Genomic DNA, 20,287 nt, shown 5'->3' on the forward strand with positions numbered 1-20,287 from the left:
CAGGACACCTTCAGTTCCGTTCACACTGATACGGATACGTATACGTCTACTATCTAGAGGACAGACTCATGGTGATTCTGAGAATCTTGTGAAGCAGGAGTCCTGCTGTGTGTGTGAGTGTGTGTGTGTGTGTGTGTGTGTGTGTGTGTGTGTGTGTAGGTGTGTGTGTGTGTGTGTGTGTGTGTGTGTGTGTGTGTGTGTGTGTGTGTGTGTGTGTGTGTGTGTGTGTGTGTGTGTGTGTGTCTGTCTGGGGCCAGTTAGTATACCGGTATGTAGGTTAACAGCTCTGGCCCTGTCTGGATGCCTGAGACACTGATCAACTGATCAGGGATCAGTCCTCTCCCTACTAGTGACCTTTATCTCAGTCCTCATTGTGTGCATCGGGAGGAGGTCCAAATCTGACTCCGGATCTGTTGTTGGAGGTTTTTGACACGATTCAACCTAAAGGACCTATATAGAGAGGGGCCCCTGGCATGCTCGTGCATGCTGCCTTGCCCCCTCTTGGTTGGTGGTCATCACCAGTGGTGTGGTTACATGGTGTGCTCTGGTGGTCGCCCTGGTATGTGGGAGCAGCGCGCATGCCCACTGAGCAGGACGCACCGCGGCTCCATGTGTGTTGAGGACTCGGAGGCGCATTATTTGGCAACAGAGGCGGCAGTAGGGGAGGAGGAGGAGGGCCGGAGCAGAAAAAAGAAGAAGAGGATATCCCCTGGATTTTCAAAAAAAGCAACGAAATAATCGAGATTAATTGGGAGATAAAACATTCCTTCGGTCGACCCATCGGGCGTTGACAAATCGGACCGAGTAAGTTGGATTATTTGAGGTGTATTTTAGTGCGCCTCCAAGTTTTTTTGAGTGGATTGTGAAGCTTTTTTTTTTATTATTCGGACTGATCGTCGCTGCTATGATCGGAGAGCCCCAGGTCTTCTTCTTCTTCTTCCTCCTCCACCTCTCTCTCTCTCTCGCTCTCTCTCTCTCTATAAAGGAGCTGTGACGGGCTGTTGAAAAGTAACACTCGTCGCAGAGCCAAAGGTTGAGCATTTGGGGAGGAGGGTGGCGGTGGTGGAGGGGGGCCTCTTATTGTGTGATGTTATAGTTTTGTTACACTTTGTGTCCTCTTTGGGTTCTTTGATGTTGTGTGTTTACAAACACAGGATCTACCGGGTATAACGGGGCGAGGAGGATTATTATTATTATTATTAGAACCGTTCGATCATCGCCATCGCCGGTTGATTATAAATAATAATGTCGATTGGATTATCATCAACCCCCGTTCTCTGGACGATTACTAGTTTAGATTGTTGAGTTCCTTCCTCTACACTCCAAATGTTCGCTCTGCCGGGAGGGGATGATCAGGTAAATATGGGTTAGTTAAACAGTGTCCATAGCAGAGACCTTCTGGGACATTATTATGGTGAAACTTTGTCTGATCTCGACGTTATGGCAATCCTGAAAGGATTCGGGCTCGGTTCTGGTTGTGTGTGGATGGATGGATCACCTTCTGGTTCTGGATACTTTCTGTTTTGGACTTTTGCGCACACAGCCAGCCAGCTGATGGGCTTTGGCACGTCGGGACCGATCAGATATGATCCTGACACACAATGCAATGTGTAGCTAAAGCTATAGGTTTGTGTTTATTGTTTGTGCGACCTAGTAGCCATAGCATCTAATAATAACAAACACGCTCCTCAGACACCGAGGTGGTTCCGATCAGAGAACGCCGGCTGGCTGCACCACATGCTGGGTGGGTTGGGTTTGGTTTGGTTTTGAGTTTTTTTAATTGTTTTTTTTATTTAATAATGGGTGAGTTTGGACGCATCGAGCGGATGGGGGTAATGGTGGCCTGGTTTTTTCGCCCCGTGGCACCACTGCTGTTGGTTCTGCTATCTGGAAGCTAATCTTCCTACTTCTCTGTGACAACCACAGTCTTCCTCCTCTTAAAGCTGCACGCTGACACACACACACACACACCAGCTCAGGCGCACACACATTTCATCCTGCACTGACTCCAGTGAGAGGAGTTTCTGAAGCCTTGTTGTTGTTGTTTTATTTATCTTTGATTGTTATTATTTTACACAGAATTTACCCTGAGTCTTATTTAGTAGCGAGGGCATTCAATTGTTTTATTTAATTTTTTAATTAACACACTTTTGTGATGTTGTTGACATTGCACATTTTGTCTTCAGTTGTATGACGAGTAGCCAATACTGACTCATTATAGACAAACTCTTAAACTGGAGGTAATCGTTTAATGCAATGTTGTTTGCGATTTTATTGAGAATTACATTTATCTCCTATTTACAAGTAGCTTTAATATTTACATTTAGTCATTTAGCTGAACGCTTTTATCCAAAGCGACTTACAAGTTCTGTAAGTCATCAGGAAGGGCACACAACTCTATCAGCTGAGTAACGATGTTCATCAAGTGTTGAGTGCTACAGTGTAGGTTAGTTAGGGTTAGATATACTAATATTAAGTGTGTGTGTGCTATGTGACATAAGATGGGCCTATAGATGCATTTTAATATCATATTCAGACATGCATTCAGCCTCCTAGAGCATGGCACCCAATCCATATAGTCCACAAGCTTGGTTCAGAGTTGAAAATATCTTTGCTCAAAGGCACCGGGGCCATTAATGAATGAGCTCAGCACTGTTTGCACAGCAGGGGTTCAGGACATAATCACTGTAGTGTGTTAGTGCATGTTTCCATCATCCACCGTATTCAGTTTGAGATTTAAATTGTATTATTTCTAAAAAAAAAAAAAAAAAAAAAAAAAAAAACAATAGCCTTAAATTTACTTCATAATTGAAACGATCCAATTCAATCTCAATCAATGTGACTTGGCGCCTATTAGGTATCAATTCAGACCGCAAGCAGGCAGTTCAGAATGCTTATTCCCTTTTATCTTTTTGGCCAGATTCGGAGAGAAGAACAGTGCTTCAGAGGGTTTTCGTTGGAAGCATTTTAATAATTAAAAAATCGCACTCTCGACCTCACTTTGGTCGTGTTTGTGTGACTCAACAGAAATGTTTGTAACATGGGCTTTGTGTTTCGCTGGATCACAGACTATATAGGTCTATTAATATTTGGATCGTAATGTTACTACGTTGAGTCATTTGTGATGTTGTTATCCAGTTGTTGTCCCCATGCTCTGGGTTTATTAAGTTGTGCTGACTGTGAAGGTAGTGTCCCGCCTACAAGGACTAGGGCCACACACCCGTTATTGCTCTTTTTTTTGGTGTTTCTGGAACTGGCAATCAGTTGTTCATCGGGACAAAGGCCTTGTAAGGCATTATTTGCATTATGACAATAGTCACATGGATGATCAGCTATCATTGTGTGCAAACTACAGGTTATGCTGCTCAGTCAAGAGGGGGGGGGGGGGGGGGGGGGGGGGGGTTCCTACTAGCCAGTGCCACGCTCAGCTGTCTCTGGTCAGTGTAACGAATGGAGGAGGAAGGCCCCTTTTTTTTTTGACCGAGCTGTGCCTGACGTGTGAGTTCTCCACCATCACACCGTATAGAAGAAGCGAAGTTGCTCAGATTGATTTATAGACATGTGCCCCACAGACAGAGAGCACAATCTGTACTGTTTGTGGCCACGCGCCCATGGTGACCCCGTGGGGGGGGGGGGGGGGGGGGTTGGTAGTCCGTCCTTAGCGACTCCATTCCAAGTAGGCCTATTTACTTCCGTATACAGTGAAAAGTTGAACCGCTTCGGTTTTGTTGTTGGGTCTCTCTCCCCGGGAGGGAAGGCCTGTGTCTGTTCCTTTCCTTCCCATTATTCCTGCGAGAAGACCAGTCTAGAGAGCTGTTGTGTAATAATAACAACAACCTGCTGTTCTGGAAAGGGTTGTGGCTGTTTTGGCTGGAGTGTTAAGCTGCTGTAGCCAGGGGGGGGGGGGGGGTGGGTGGGGGGGTCACACAGGGGAGTTTGATAAAACTCTCTATGGCCGGATCAAACATAGCCTATAGAGGCTACAGCAGGTAAAGGAAGACATTATTTATCATCGTCTTCTCCACGAGGCACTGTTGTTGTTGTTGTTGTTGTCAAGCGCAGGGCACAGTCCTCCTTGACATCGTAAGATAAGATAAGAGGTATATTTATTAATCCCCTTGGGGGAGAAATTCAGGGGTCATAGCAGCACATGGGGGGAGGGGGAGGGGGGGGCAGGTAGGTAAGGTAATAAAAATAAAAATATATAAGCATAAAAAAAAGTTTCTTCAAAGTCGAAGTGACAGTGAAGAAGCAACTCGGCCGAACAAGTTAGCAAAGAGAACCAGTGCGAGGAGGACCGGGCCGGAGCCATACATCATAATATTGTCTCTTGGCGAGTCGGAGATTAATTCATTTTTTAGTACAATACTGCAGTTGTAGATGTTTTGTTTAAAAAAATAAAACATCTAAAAAGCACAGGACTCTCTTAGCAAACATACCGCTGAACACTGACTCTGCAGAGTCCGAGCAGTGTGGGGGGGGGGTTCTGTTCTGTTGGTGATCTGCCGGTTTGGATTGGAATGGTCTTGACTTGGGGGGGGGGGGGGAGTGAAGTTGGACGGCGTGATTCCCAGGGGATCATCATACCGAGGTTCACTCGAGGGAAAGACCAGACGGAACCTTCTAGATCAGCTATGGTCGGTGTGATGTCACTAGGGGGAGACGCTCGGCCCACGGCGAGGCTGAAGTATAGGCCTGCTCTCTCTCTCGCTCTGTGTTGTTGGTGAAAAAGGCCACCGGCGCTGAGAACTATAGAGTGTTGGGTACCGTTCACATTTGAATCGATACCGGTACCCAACGGTACCTTTTTCTCCCCGGTACTTTAGTCTCTAAAAATATAATCGACCTACCTCGGTTGTAAAAAAAAAATTGGTCCAAACTTCAAGTTGTTTATTATTTATTGAGAACAATTTGTTAATATATATATAATATTATATTACAGCGAGCATTGTCTGCAGATCTACCTTTGTAACGTGTAACCACACTTGCGACCGTTTTCGGCTTGGCCATTGCCCCGACTGCTTTGTTGTTGTTGTTGTTGAATCAAGTCAAATCCTACTGTAGGTAAGCGTGTATTGTGCGCACGTGTGAACGTGCGGCACACTTCATACTAGGTTTCGTTTCGCGGCAAAGGAAACGTTGTACCGACGTGATTCGGTCGACGATACCCTTTTAAAAGTACTGGATTCAAGTTTCAAGTTTCTTTAATAGTTGTCATACAGAAGTACAGAATACTTTTATACAAAATGCTTCTTACTGTTACGCTCCAGAGACTGTGCAAGACAAGATAAGTATGAAATAAAATAACATAGTATAGCATGTAAATTAGAAGTAAAAAATGAGGTCACAGTTGTTCAGTATAGACATATGTACAATGTTCGATGCAGAGTAGACGTAACTGAGTTACCATATAATATACAATACTGTGTAGTGTACTAATATACAATACTATATAGTGCAAGGCAGAAATAGGATGAGGTGCAATTTAGGTACAATTTACAGTAGGTGTACGAGTTGTAGTGCAAATCCTTTATCAATAAATATAAAGTGTGTTTGTGTGATCTAAAGTGTGGAGAGTGGGTGCTGCAGTGTGTTGTTTGTTTAAGTGAGTGTGTGGGTGTGTGTGCTGTGTGCATTTGATGGTTGTTGCATAGTGTTTATTGTTCGTTTAGCAGCCTGATGGCCTGGGGATAGAAGCTTCTTCTGAGTCTTTCTGTGCTCGCCTTAAGACTCCGGTATCGCTTGCCTGACCGCAGCAGTTCAAAGAGGCAGTTGTTCTGTACCCATCCCCACTTGAGAGCGGAGAATTAGCACATTGTTGTGACCAAAATGGTCTTTTATCGATCACTGAGCCTACATTACGAACTGAGGTGGGAGGATATACCCTTTTGATTTGTTCAGTGTGTGGAGGCTCATCCACGTGCTACCTGAGAGCACTCGAAATAAAGTAGTAGTCTGCTACTAGTCAGTCACTGTAAACATGTTATCTGTGCACCTCCCAGTTCTGACTGGCAAGGTGTTGGTGGATACTATTTCATCATGATGCTTGTATAAGAGCTGCGTAAGCTATTGTGGTGATGATGATGATGATGATGATGATGATGATGATGATGATGGTGATGGTTTAGGTAGGTGATGGTGGTCTGTTGGCATGGTGATGCAGGCATAGGCCTGTGTGCAAAGCCAACGTTGTTGACGTCAGTATGTAGTTAGCCATGATGGCAATATGTCATGTTACAACCTGCACAACATGCATGCAAATCAAATGTCAGACATAAGTCATGACCACAATATAATAGCCCAGCAGCCCTTGGTATAGGCTTACTATAAATTTTGTTGTGCAATAATCAGCTTTTAAAACCTTTCACTGCCACACTACCAAATGGGTTAACCCTTTCACTGCGACAATACAGAAGGTTAACCCTTTCACTACTACCACACTACAGAAGGTTAAAACCCTTTACTATCGCACTACAGACGGGTTAACCCAATCCAGTGCTGTAGAAGTGTATAGAGCCTGTTGGCTCAAATTGATCGATGTAGCCTAATCTAAACAGGGCCTTTTGAACGTTTGCCTTTTTTCATGCTATAGGTTAGCGAGAGTGCCTATGCGTTTGTGGTATATAGGGCTGTACTCCACTCATTTGGCCAAATGCAGAAGAACCTGTTTAAATCTAGTGCTTATAAGAGATCTGCATATCATTAAAAAAAAAAAAAAAAAAACTCATTCGGCATGAAAAAGAGAAGCCTACTAGTACTCGCCTACTAGTCAACTTTTATTGGTCGACCAAGACCAAACCGGGGCCGGTTAAATTGACCGGAGAGAGGTCGGCCCTAGTTTTGTGTTTTGTATTAATTCTGCCCTCCCTCCGCCATCTCTGCGTGTTGTGAAGGAGATGTATATAGGATCAGCCATGGAGAGATGTAATCTGATACTTGTCAGCCATTCAGATCTCCCCGGCTCCCCAAAGATCAACTGCCCCTTCCACAGGCGTGTATAGGGTCAGTGTCCGCATGGAAGGGGGGGGGGGGGGGGGGGTGGGGTGGTGGTGGGGGGGTGGGGTGGGGGGTTCTATTCCCAAGGGTAACTTCTACCAACGGAACACAGATGTTAGTAATTTCAGAACACTCTCCGCATCGGCATTATTATCACTATATAACTTGTTGTGCTGCAACCCCCCCCCCCCCACCCCTCCATCTCTCTAGCCTAGTTTCATCCTATGACCCCCCCCCCTCCCCCCAGTCTCACCCTTAACCCCCCCCCATTTGAATGAGCTTGGACTGTATAATGCCTCTCACTGTATAAGTGCCGTCTCGGATCCAGAACCCAAAGGGTTAAAAACCTGCTTCAGCCTCTCTCTCACTCACACACACACACACACAGTCTCGCTCACACACACACGTCACACACACACACACACACACACACACACACACACACTAGCCAACCGGTTTAAACCGGTTCTCAGGAAAAGTGCTTTGTGTGTCCCACTGAATCCTGGGAAGGGTCATGTCATGTGTGTCTCAGTGATGTCAGAGTGGTTGGGGGGGGGGGGGGGGGGGGGGGGGACAGACAGACAGAGGGAGGGGAGGGGGTGGGGGGGTGGCGGACGACTTAGTCAGCTCTCTGCTGTCAGATGATTGGCCTATATGGGCTGTTCTGACATGGCATACAGCGGTGTGTTGTACAGGTACAATATGGACGCAGTGTCTGTCTGCACTGTAGGCTCACACCGCCATAACCAGGCAGGGAGGGGGGGGAGGGGCGTGATTACGTGTGTGTGGTGTACGGGTCACTGAAAAAAGTAGCCCAGGTTGAAAGGGTTAATGATGGTCTTTATTTTCTATGAAACACCCCTCGCTTCCTGTAACTGGGCAGACCTCCGGTCTACACACAGTATGTAGTGTAGTGTGGTCTACTAGGGGTGTAAAGGTACACGTATCCGTACCGAACCGTTTCAGTACTGGACCTAAGGTTCAGTACGGCTGTGTGTACCGAACGAATACAACGGGACGTCGTTAACCACTAACGAACGCACGTGCAGAACCTTTTTTTTTTGCGTGCGGAATTGGAATTCTAAACTCGATTTATTAATAACAAGTAGTACAATTAGTTACTGCAGCACACTACATCACCCCTGAGTGGAACATGGAAAGCCAAACTTTCCCACCACTGGTACCGAAAACCCGTACGGAACCGTGACTTCAAAACTGAGGTACTACGTACCGAGCCGTGGTTTTCGTGTACTGTTACACCCCTATAGTCTACACACCGTATGTAGTAGGGGTGTAACGGTACACAAAAACCACGGTTCGGTACGTAGTACCTGGGTTTTTGAAGTCACGGTTCGGTACAGGTTTTTTATCGGTACGTACAGTGGTGGGAAAGTTTGGCTTTCCATGTTCCACTCAGGAGTGATGTAGTGTGCAGTAACTAATTGTACTTGTAGGGCTGTCAAACGAATATTCTATATTGAAATTAATAATCGATTTGTTAAATAAAAAAATTATTATATTAGATTGTGAAAAAAAACAGCCCCCGGTGGGCGGTTGTTGTTAGTTAGGTTAACGTACCGTTGTATTAGTTCGGTACACACAGCCGTACTGAACCTTAGGTCCAGTACTGAAACGGTTCGGTACGGATACGTGGTGTACCTTTACACCCCTAGTATGTAGTGTACTCTACACAGTATGTAGTCTACACAGTATGTAGTGTACTCTACACAGTATGTAGTCTACACAGTATGTAGTGTACTCTACACAGTATGTAGTCTACACAGTATGTAGTGTACTCTACACAGTATGTAGTCTACACAGTATGTAGTGTACTCTACACAGTATGTAGTGTACTCTACACAGTATGTAGTCTACACAGTATGTAGTGTACTCTACACAGTATGTAGTCTACACAGTATGTAGTGTACTCTACACAGTATGTAGTCTACACAGTATGTAGTGTACTCTTCACAGTATGTAGTCTACACAGTATGTAGTGTACTCTACACAGTATGTAGTCTACACAGTATGTAGTGTACTCTACACAGTATGTAGTCTACACAGTATGTAGTGTACTCTACACAGTATGTAGTCTACACAGTATGTAGTGTACTCTACACAGTATGTAGTCTACACAGTATGTAGTGTACTCTTCACAGTATGTAGTCTACACAGTATGTAGTGTACTCTACACAGTATGTAGTGTACTCTTCACAGTATGTAGTCTACACAGTATGTAGTGTACTCTACACAGTATGTACAGTATGTAGTGTACTCTACACAGTATGTACAGTATGTAGTGTACTCTACACAGTATGTACAGTATGTAGTGTACTCTACACAGTATGTAGTCTACACAGTATGTAGTGTACTCTACACAGTATGTAGTCTACACAGTATGTAGTGTACTCTACACAGTATGTAGTCTACACAGTATGTAGTGTACTCTACACAGTATGTAGTCTACACAGTATGTAGTCTACACAGTATGTAGTGTACTCTACACAGTATGTAGTCTCTACACAGTATGTAGTGTACTCTACACAGTATGTAGTCTACACAGTATGTAGTCTACACAGTATGTAGTGTAGTCTACACAGTATGTAGTGTACTCTACACAGTATGTAGTCTACACAGTATGTAGTGTACTCTACACTAGTGTACTCTACACAGTATGTAGTCTACACAGTATGTAGTGTACTCTACACAGTATGTAGTCTACACAGTATGTAGTGTACTCTACACAGTATGTAGTCTACACAGTATGTAGTGTACTCTACACAGTAGGGCTGGGAGGGCGAGTCTTGCTCAAATGTGAATCACGATTTTTTTTCTCTAAGAATTGACATCACGATTCTCTCTCACACGATTCTTATTTTTTCAATCAAATCATTTATTGCACTCTTATATCAAAGTGCTTGCCTTAAACTTAAACATAACTGTTATGTGAAAGTGCTTGACTTAAACTTAAAGTCTCTTGTGTAAGTTAACATACAAATCGTCATCATTTAAAAAAGTAAAGTAAAAAGTTATTATTTTTATTTTTATAATAATAATATTTTTTTAAATAAAAAAAATCATCATTTAGAAATGAGATTGCATAGGTCTAGTATGTAGTGTAGTCTATACAGTATGTAGTGTAGTCTATATACAGTATGTAGTGTAGTCTATATACAGTATGTAGTGTAGTCTATATACAGTATGTAGTGTAGTCTATATACAGTATGTAGTGTAGTCTATATACAGTATGTAGTGTAGTCTGTATACAGTATGTAGTGTAGTCTATATACAGTATGTAGTGTAGTCTATATACAGTATGTAGTGTAGTCTGTATACAGTATGTAGTGTAGTCTATATACAGTATGTAGTGTAGTCTGTATACAGTATGTAGTGTAGTCTATATACAGTATGTAGTGTAGTCTATATACAGTATGTAGTCTATATACAGTATGTAGTGTAGTCTATATACAGTATGTAGTGTAGTCTGTATACAGTATGTAGTGTAGTCTATATACAGTATGTAGTGTAGTCTATATACAGTATGTAGTGTAGTCTATATACAGTATGTAGTGTAGTCTGTATACAGTATGTAGTGTAGTCTATATACAGTATGTAGTGTAGTCTATATACAGTATGTAGTGTAGTCTATATACAGTATGTAGTGTAGTCTATATACAGTATGTAGTGTAGTCTATATACAGTATGTAGTGTAGTCTGTATACAGTATGTAGTGTAGTATGTAGTGTAGTCTATATACAGTATGTAGTGTAGTCTATATACAGTATGTAGTGTAGTCTATATACAGTATGTAGTGTAGTCTATATACAGTATGTAGTGTAGTCTATATACAGTATGTAGTGTAGTCTATATACAGTATGTAGTATGTAGTGTAGTCTATATACAGTATGTAGTGTAGTCTGTATACAGTATGTAGTGTAGTCTATATACAGTGTGTAGTCTATATACAGTATGTAGTGTAGTCTATATACAGTATGTAGTGTAGTCTATATACAGTATGTAGTGTAGTCTATATACAGTATGTAGTGTAGTCTATATACAGTATGTAGTGTAGTCTATATACAGTATGTAGTGTAGTCTGTATACAGTATGTAGTGTAGTCTATATACAGTATGTAGTGTAGTCTGTATACAGTATGTAGTGTAGTCTGTATACAGTATGTAGTGTAGTCTATATACAGTATGTAGTGTAGTCTATATACAGTATGTAGTGTAGTCTATATACAGTATGTAGTGTAGTCTGTATACAGTATGTAGTGTAGTCTGTATACAGTATGTAGTGTAGTCTATATACAGTATGTAGTGTAGTCTATATACAGTATGTAGTGTAGTCTATATACAGTATGTAGTGTAGTCTATATACAGTATGTAGTGTAGTCTATATACAGTATGTAGTGTAGTCTATATACAGTATGTAGTGTAGTCTATATACAGTATGTAGTGTAGTCTATATACAGTATGTAGTGTAGTCTGTATACAGTATGTAGTGTAGTCTATATACAGTATGTAGTGTAGTCTATATACAGTATGTAGTGTAGTCTATATACAGTATGTAGTGTAGTCTATATACAGTATGTAGTGTAGTCTATATACAGTATGTAGTGTAGTCTATATACAGTATGTAGTGTAGTCTATATACAGTATGTAGTGTAGTATATATACAGTATGTAGTGTAGTCTATATACAGTATGTAGTGTAGTCTATATACAGTATGTAGTCTATATACAGTATGTAGTGTAGTCTATATACAGTATGTAGTGTAGTCTATATACAGTATGTAGTGTAGTCTATATACAGTATGTAGTCTATATACAGTATGTAGTGTAGTCTATATACAGTATGTAGTGTAGTCTGTATACAGTATGTAGTGTAGTCTATATACAGTATGTAGTGTAGTCTATATACAGTATGTAGTCTATATACAGTATGTAGTGTAGTCTGTATACAGTATGTAGTGTAGTCTATATACAGTATGTAGTGTAGTCTATATACAGTATGTAGTGTAGTCTATATACAGTATGTAGTGTAGTCTATATACAGTATGTAGTGTAGTCTATATACAGTATGTAGTGTAGTCTATATACAGTATGTAGTGTAGTCTGTATACAGTATGTAGTGTAGTCTGTATACAGTATGTAGTGTAGTCTATATACAGTATGTAGTGTAGTCTATATACAGTATGTAGTGTAGTCTATATACAGTATGTAGTGTAGTCTGTATACAGTATGTAGTGTAGTCTATATACAGTATGTAGTGTAGTCTATATACAGTATGTAGTGTAGTCTATATACAGTATGTAGTGTAGTCTATATACAGTATGTAGTGTAGTCTATATACAGTATGTAGTGTAGTCTATATACAGTATGTAGTGTAGTCTATATACAGTATGTAGTGTAGTCTGTATACAGTATGTAGTGTAGTCTATATACAGTATGTAGTGTAGTCTATATACAGTATGTAGTGTAGTCTATATACAGTATGTAGTGTAGTCTATATACAGTATGTAGTGTAGTCTATATACAGTATGTAGTGTAGTCTATATACAGTATGTAGTGTAGTCTCTATATACAGTATGTAGTGTAGTCTATATACAGTATGTAGTGTAGTCTATATACAGTATGTAGTGTAGTCTATATACAGTATGTAGTGTAGTATATATACAGTATGTAGTGTAGTCTATATACAGTATGTAGTGTAGTCTATATACAGTATGTAGTCTATATACAGTATGTAGTGTAGTCTATATACAGTATGTAGTGTAGTCTATATACAGTATGTAGTGTAGTCTATATACAGTATGTAGTCTATATACAGTATGTAGTGTAGTCTATATACAGTATGTAGTGTAGTCTGTATACAGTATGTAGTGTAGTCTATATACAGTATGTAGTGTAGTCTATATACAGTATGTAGTCTATATACAGTATGTAGTGTAGTCTGTATACAGTATGTAGTGTAGTCTATATACAGTATGTAGTGTAGTCTATATACAGTATGTAGTGTAGTCTATACAGTATGTAGTGTAGTCTATATACAGTATGTAGTGTAGTCTATATACAGTATGTAGTGTAGTCTATATACAGTATGTAGTGTAGTCTATATACAGTATGTAGTGTAGTCTATATACAGTATGTAGTGTAGTCTATATACAGTATGTAGTGTAGTCTGTATACAGTATGTAGTGTAGTCTATATACAGTATGTAGTGTAGTCTATATACAGTATGTAGTGTAGTCTGTATACAGTATGTAGTGTAGTCTGTATACAGTATGTAGTGTAGTCTGTATACAGTATGTAGTGTAGTCTATATACAGTATGTAGTGTAGTCTATATACAGTATGTAGTGTAGTCTATATACAGTATGTAGTGTAGTCTATATACAGTATGTAGTGTAGTCTATATACAGTATGTAGTCTATATACAGTATGTAGTGTAGTCTATATACAGTATGTAGTGTAGTCTATATACAGTATGTAGTGTAGTCTATATACAGTATGTAGTGTAGTCTATATACAGTATGTAGTGTAGTCTATATACAGTATGTAGTGTAGTCTATATACAGTATGTAGTGTAGTCTATATACAGTATGTAGTGTAGTCTATATACAGTATGTAGTGTAGTCTATATACAGCATGTAGTGTAGTCTATATACAGTATGTAGTGTAGTCTATATACAGTATGTAGTGTAGTCTATATACAGTATGTAGTGTAGTCTATATACAGTATGTAGTCTATATACAGTATGTAGTGTAGTCTGTATACAGTATGTAGTCTATATACAGTATGTAGTGTAGTCTATATACAGTATGTAGTGTAGTCTATATACAGTATGTAGTGTAGTCTATATACAATATGTAGTGTAGTCTATATACAGTATGTAGTGTAGTCTATACAGTATGTAGTGTAGTCTATATACAGTATGTAGTGTAGTCTATATACAGTATGTAGTCTATATACAGTATGTAGTGTAGTCTATATACAGTATGTAGTGTAGTCTATATACAGTATGTAGTGTAGTCTATATACAGCATGTAGTGTAGTCTATATACAGTATGTAGTGTAGTCTATATACAGCATGTAGTGTAGTCTATATACAGTATGTAGTGTAGTCTATATACAGTATGTAGTGTAGTCTATATACAGTATGTAGTCTATATACAGTATGTAGTGTAGTCTGTATACAGTATGTAGTCTATATACAGTATGTAGTGTAGTCTATATACAGTATGTAGTGTAGTCTATATACAGTATGTAGTGTAGTCTATATACAATATGTAGTGTAGTCTATATACAGTATGTAGTGTAGTCTATACAGTATGTAGTGTAGTCTATATACAGTATGTAGTGTAGTCTATATACAGTATGTAGTCTATATACAGTATGTAGTGTAGTCTATATACAGTATGTAGTGTAGTCTATATACAGTATGTAGTGTAGTCTATATACAGTATGTAGTGTAGTCTATATACAGTATGTAGTGTAGTCTGTATACAGTATGTAGTGTAGTCTATATACAGTATGTAGTGTAGTCTGTACAGTATGTAGTCTAAGGATTTCTCTTTTATTAATCCCTCACAGGGGAAATTCCAGCGACATACACATACAGCTCATCGTCTCATTAAACAATCATCATTTCACAATCATTACATTTGTACAGTAATAACGGCGGCACAACATAAATTCAAACAAGACTTGTACATTTGTTGACGCATGTCGACTACAGTATGTCTGAGACACCGTATGCATATAGTCGTATAGTGTAGTATAGTCTACACACAATATTTAGTGTAGTCTACAGAAGGGATGCTCCGTTATTGGTATCGGTATCGGCCGCCGATATCCGTAAAATAGCTGGATCGGGTAACATTAAAAAAAAAAAATGAAATAAAATAAGATAACCATTCAGTAAATTCAGTAAATTTTTATCTATGTGTTAATTTGTTACATTTAGTTTCACTAAGTTAGGAAAGTAATGTTTTAAGTCGAGCCTGATGTTGCCTTGTTGCACAAAAGAATGATCCCAGTCTCTTCCACACAGTGACAGTGAGGCATACAGTTTATTAATTGAATGAATGACGTTTATTTTCTGTCTTTGTTTACAACAAATCAAAAACACACTTAAACATGGATAATTTTTTTTAATTTTTGTTAACTTTTTGGGAGAAAAAAAATTTGGACAATGGGTATTGGATCGGTATCGGCCGAAACCCAAACCCAGGTATCGTATCGGTATCGGGACTGAAAAAGTTGGATCGGTGCATCCCTAGTCTACAGAGTAGTGTAGTCTACACACTGTATCTAGTGTAGTCTACAGTATGACGCGGGACACTGTCTCATACTGTCTGTCTCTCAGCTAGTCCGACCTTAACCCTTTCACTGCCACACTACAGACGGTTACCGTCGATAGTGTGATAGTAAAGGGTTAACCTTCTGTGTAGTGTGGCAGTGAAAGGGTTAACCTGCTGTTGTGTGGCAGGTTATTACCTTCTGTGTATTGTCTCAGTGAAAAAAGGGCTAACCGTTTGGTAGTGCCGCAGTGAAAGGGTTAACGGACACTGGGTCAGTTTCGCAGATTTTCATTCAACTTGTTGTGTTCTCTCTATTCCTGGTTCTCTCCTGGTGTGTGCGTGTGTGTGTGTGTGAGCATGTGTGTGGATGGAAGGTACTAGGAAGGGATTAAGACCATGCACGGCATGCAGCATTCTGGGTAGCTGGCACCAAGGTGGTCGTGTGTGTGTGTGTGTGTCTGTGTGTGTGTGAGAGTTTGTGATCTATGCTCTCGTCATCTCAATGTCAATCCCACTCTGCATGTCAACATCTGGTGAACGCGGTCGTCATCATCATATCCCGGGACATTCCCGTCGTGATCCAGCTGCTAGTAGTGCGGCTGTGTGGCGCTTCATAGACTTTCAGATTCAATATGAATTTCGATTTTCTTTTTGGGGGACCGTGATGTTTATTTATGCATTTAAACATTTATTTATGCAGAGCTCTAATTGTAGATAATATACAGCGTGGTTTGGTGTGGTGGTTGGTTATCTCATAGTTGTTGACAATGAAAATGAGCCTTTACACATTAAGCGAACGGCAGTAGCCATACCAGCAGTTATACTGGGAGGACAACATGCAAGACCTAGAATACATTAGGTACACACATACTTTTATTTATATCTTCCACTAAATCACATGCTTGTAGACTGAACCACTAAATCACATGCTTGTAGACTGAACCACTAAATCACATGCTTGTAGACTGAACCACTAAATCACATGCTTGAAGACTGAACCACTAAATCACATGCGTGTAGACTGTAGACTCGACCACTAAATCACATGTTTATAGACTGTAGACTGAACCACTAAATCACATGCTTGTAGACTGAACCACTAAATCACATGCGTGTAGACTGGACCACTAAATCACATGTTTATAGACTGTAGACTGAACCACTAAATCACATGCTTGTAGACTGAACCACTAAATCACATGCGTGTAGACTGAACCACTAAATCACATGCTTGTAGACTGAACCACTAAATCACATGCTTGTAGACTGAACCACTAAATCACATGCTTGTAGACTGAACCACTAAATCACATGCTTGTAGACTGAACCACTAAATCACATGCTTGTAGACTGAACCACTAAATCACATGTTTATAGACTGAACCACTAAATCACATGCGTGTAGACTGAACCACTAAATCACATGCTTGTAGACTGAACCACTAAATCACATGCTTGTAGACTGAACCACTAAATCACATGCTTGTAGACTGAACCACTAAATCACATGCTTGTAGACTGAACCACTAAATCACATGCTTGTAGACTGAACCACTAAATCACATGCTTGTAGACTCGACCACTAAATCACATGCTTGTAGACTGAACCACTAAATCACATGCTTGTAGACTGAACCACTAAATCACATGCTTGTAGACTGAACCACTAAATCACATGCTTGTAGACTGAACCACTAAATCACATGCTTGTAGTTGTAGACCTTGTAGACTGAACCACTAAATCACATGCTTGTAGACTGAACCACTAAATCACATGCTTGTAGACTGAACCACTAAATCGCATGCTTGTAGACTGAACCACTAAATCACATATTTAGACTGCATCAGCTAAATGACTAAATGCCCATGGTTGTGTCTATAGCGGTCCTCACTTCAAATGATTGAAAATCTTAGTGTATTCATTTCAGTTTTTGTTTTGTTTTAAGTATCATTTAGATTACAAACAATTATATTAGCCTGTGTCCTCCTCTAAAGCTGACTCAGGGTCACTGCTGTAGCAAGTGGGTCTTATCAAAGTTCTGAATGACAAGTGCGTGACTCGCAGCACTAGTGTCACTGTCTGTCTGCCTGGTGCTTTTCGCTGTAGCCTCGGTGTAATTAACACTTTTCAGCAAGGTTTCCAGACGGTAGTCTCTCTTCTAGTGCTTTTCGCTGTAGCCTATAGGAGTAATTAACACTTTTCAGCAAGGTTTCCAGACGGTAGTCTCTCTTCTAGTGCTTTTCGCTGTAGCCTCGGTGTAATTAACACTTTTCAGCAAGGTTTCCAGACGGTAGTCTCTCTTCTAGTGCTTTTCGCTGTAGCCTCGGTGTAATTAACACTTTTCAGCAAGGTTTCCAGACGGCAGTCTCTCTTCTAGTGCTTTTCGCTGTAGCCTCGGTGTAATTAACACTTTTCAGCAAGGTTTCCAGACGGTAGTCTCTCTTCTAGTGCTTTTCGCTGTAGCCTCGGTGTAATTAACACTTTTCAGCAAGGTTTCCAGACGGTAGTCTCTCTTCTAGTGCTTTTCGCTGTAGCCTCGGTGTAATTAACACTTTTCAGCAAGGTTTCCAGACGGCAGTCTCTCTTCTAGTGCTTTTCGCTGTAGCCTCGGTGTAATTAACACTTTTATTTTTTTTTAAACTTTGGCCATTTCCCTGGCTCTTTTATACGTTTATCGCATTTATACTTGGTCAAGTTCGACCGACAGAAGCAGGCTGAAAGGGTTCAGATGGGGGGGAAGACACTCTGGGAAAGGCACGGCTACAGTCCGGGATTCGAACTCGCTCAGCCCCAGATCCGTGACGAGCACGGTTGTCCACGGCGCTGAAATAGCACTCGCGGTACGTGGTGAGCTACTGGAGCTCCCCTTAATTAACACTTTTCAGCAAGGTTTCCAGACGGTAGTCTCTCTTCTAGTGCTTTTAGCTGTAGCCTCGGTGTAATTAAGACTTTTCAGCAAGGTTTCCAGACGGTAGTCTCTCTTCTAGTGCTTTTCGCTGTAGCCTCGGTGTAATTAAGACTTTTCAGCAAGGTTTCCAGACGGTAGTCTCTCTTCTAGTGCTTTTCGCTGTAGCCTATAGGAGTAATTAAGACTTTTCAGCAAGGTTTCAAAACGGTAGTCTCTCTTCTAGTGCTTTTCGCTGTAGCCTCGGTGTAATTAAGACTTTTCAGCAAGGTTTCCAGACGGTAGTCTCTCTTCTAGTGCTTTTCGCTGTAGCCTCGTCGGTGTAATTAAGACTTTTCAGCAAGGTTTCCAGACGGTAGTCTCTCTTCTAGTGCTTTTCGCTGTAGCCTCGTCGGTGTAATTAAGACTTTTCAGCAAGGTTTCCAGACGGTTAACCTCGTTCCCAGTTTTATCTCCGTGAGATAAAGCCTGGTAAAGAACTACTGCCGAAAGTGTGTATGGGGTAGAATCTCCGGTGTATGTACTTCCCCTGGAACGGACCAAACTTTCCCCGAATCCTGTCGGCAAACAAGCTAGAACGTCCCGGTCATGTAGTAAATTCTTCAGGCAAAGCCGTTGCAGTGGCTTAAACGAGGAAATATTGTGCACTTCACACGTTTCTATAATTGTTTTGTCGAAAACGGAACGCCTGTAGCCGGTACTTCCTGTACTTCCGTTTAGACACTTTAGGAGGCGTATATCTTGTCCAGCCTACCAGACGCCGGTAGTCTCTCTTCAGTAGCCAGACTTGTTAGAGCGTCTCTTGGGAACCATGAGAAATAGCCCTGTTTTTACATTTTGGGTCTTGTTGAGCCATAGAAGCACTACTTGTCCCAAAGTGTAACGGTGTCCCCAGCTGACGGAACAAACAGTCTTTTGATCTCTGCAACTGTATTTCCTGTATTGTTCTTCTGCAACTGAATGCATGCAATAATACAGAAGGACATGAACTGTGGATAGTGATTGTTAAAAGACCAAAGTATATTTCTGATTATTATTATTATTATTGTGATGCCAGAGGAGTCATTTCCCAGGAAATAATAATAATAATAATTATTATAATGGAAATGATAATACACTTTATTTGTATAGCACCTTTCATGCAGTAATGTAGACATAATGGACATAACATAGACATGAGCATAAGTGCATACAATTGACAAAATAAAGGCATTGCATACCGTGCAGAGTATAAAACAGACGGAATAAAAGCAGTGCAATACAATAGCTCTCGTTTACAGTGCAATAATCATAAAAAATATACATAAAATTAGCATAGAATAAATAAATAAATGTGTGCAATAGTGCAGTCAGTGTAATAACTAATTTACAGTACAATAATCATAGTGTGGATATAATGAGTAAGTGGCAGGGTGTATTAAAAAGCTAAGGTGAAGAGGTAGGCGTTTAGCCTACTTCCGTTGGAAAATATTTTGTGATCTAGCCTCCCTAATGTCCATAATAACTAATTTGGCATGAACAAAAACGATTATGCTAATCTATTCAAAAGGAGACGATGCGATGACGACTAATCAACAGCCTCTCTCTGCCCCGCGACGCATCTCCATCTAAACCTAAATAGCCGTTATATATATATATATATCGGCTTTGTGCTTTTTACCGTTTCTGTTTTGAATCACTTGCCTTGTCGTAATTAATTTCCTATCCCCTATTTTTCCTCCCTGCCAAGATGTAAAAAGCAAAGCGTAGTAGATATAGTCGAACCTTGTTCAGAAAGATAGATATCGCTGACACTCGAGTCTTGACAGATATCCTACTGCCCAATTGCACAGCCCTGGCCTATTCCTATTCCTATTTTATCTTTTATTGTACTATAATATTCTATTGTGCTATATTTCATTTAGTTTATATCCCATTTAATATTATTCAACCTCTTTATTTACAGTTGTACACAGCCCTGCTGGCCTATATTTTATTTCATGTCATAATTCTATTCTATTGTGCTCAACTTAGTTCATATTTCATTTAGATCTTACTCCACCTCTTTATTGTATTATCTGTCCGTTAACCCTTTCACTGCC

The 20,287-nt window shown here is 40.3% G+C and overlaps 1 protein-coding gene across 6 annotated transcripts in view; it reads left to right on the plus strand.

Annotated features, from left to right (window-relative positions):
- The first annotated feature begins 660 nt into the window (after positions 1–660).
- LOC311227698 (transcriptional repressor p66-alpha-like) overlaps positions 661–20,287 on the plus strand; it is a 68,370-nt gene continuing 48,743 nt past the window's right edge. For 5 of the 6 annotated variants that reach the window (XM_084313451.1, XM_084313456.1, XM_084313453.1 and 2 more), the window contains exon 1: positions 1,089–1,356. In XM_084313451.1, the coding sequence (XP_084169577.1) occupies positions 1,327–1,356 (30 nt within the window). In that variant the 5' untranslated portion in view covers positions 1,089–1,326. Of the gene's footprint in view, positions 805–1,088; positions 1,357–20,287 lie in introns of those variants that run through there. The other variant, XM_084313454.1, reaches the window with a different exon arrangement.

This window comes from Notolepis coatsorum (assembly GCF_963971535.1).
Source record: "Notolepis coatsorum genome assembly, chromosome: 4".
NCBI classification, from domain to species: domain Eukaryota; kingdom Metazoa; phylum Chordata; class Actinopteri; order Aulopiformes; family Paralepididae; genus Notolepis; species Notolepis coatsorum.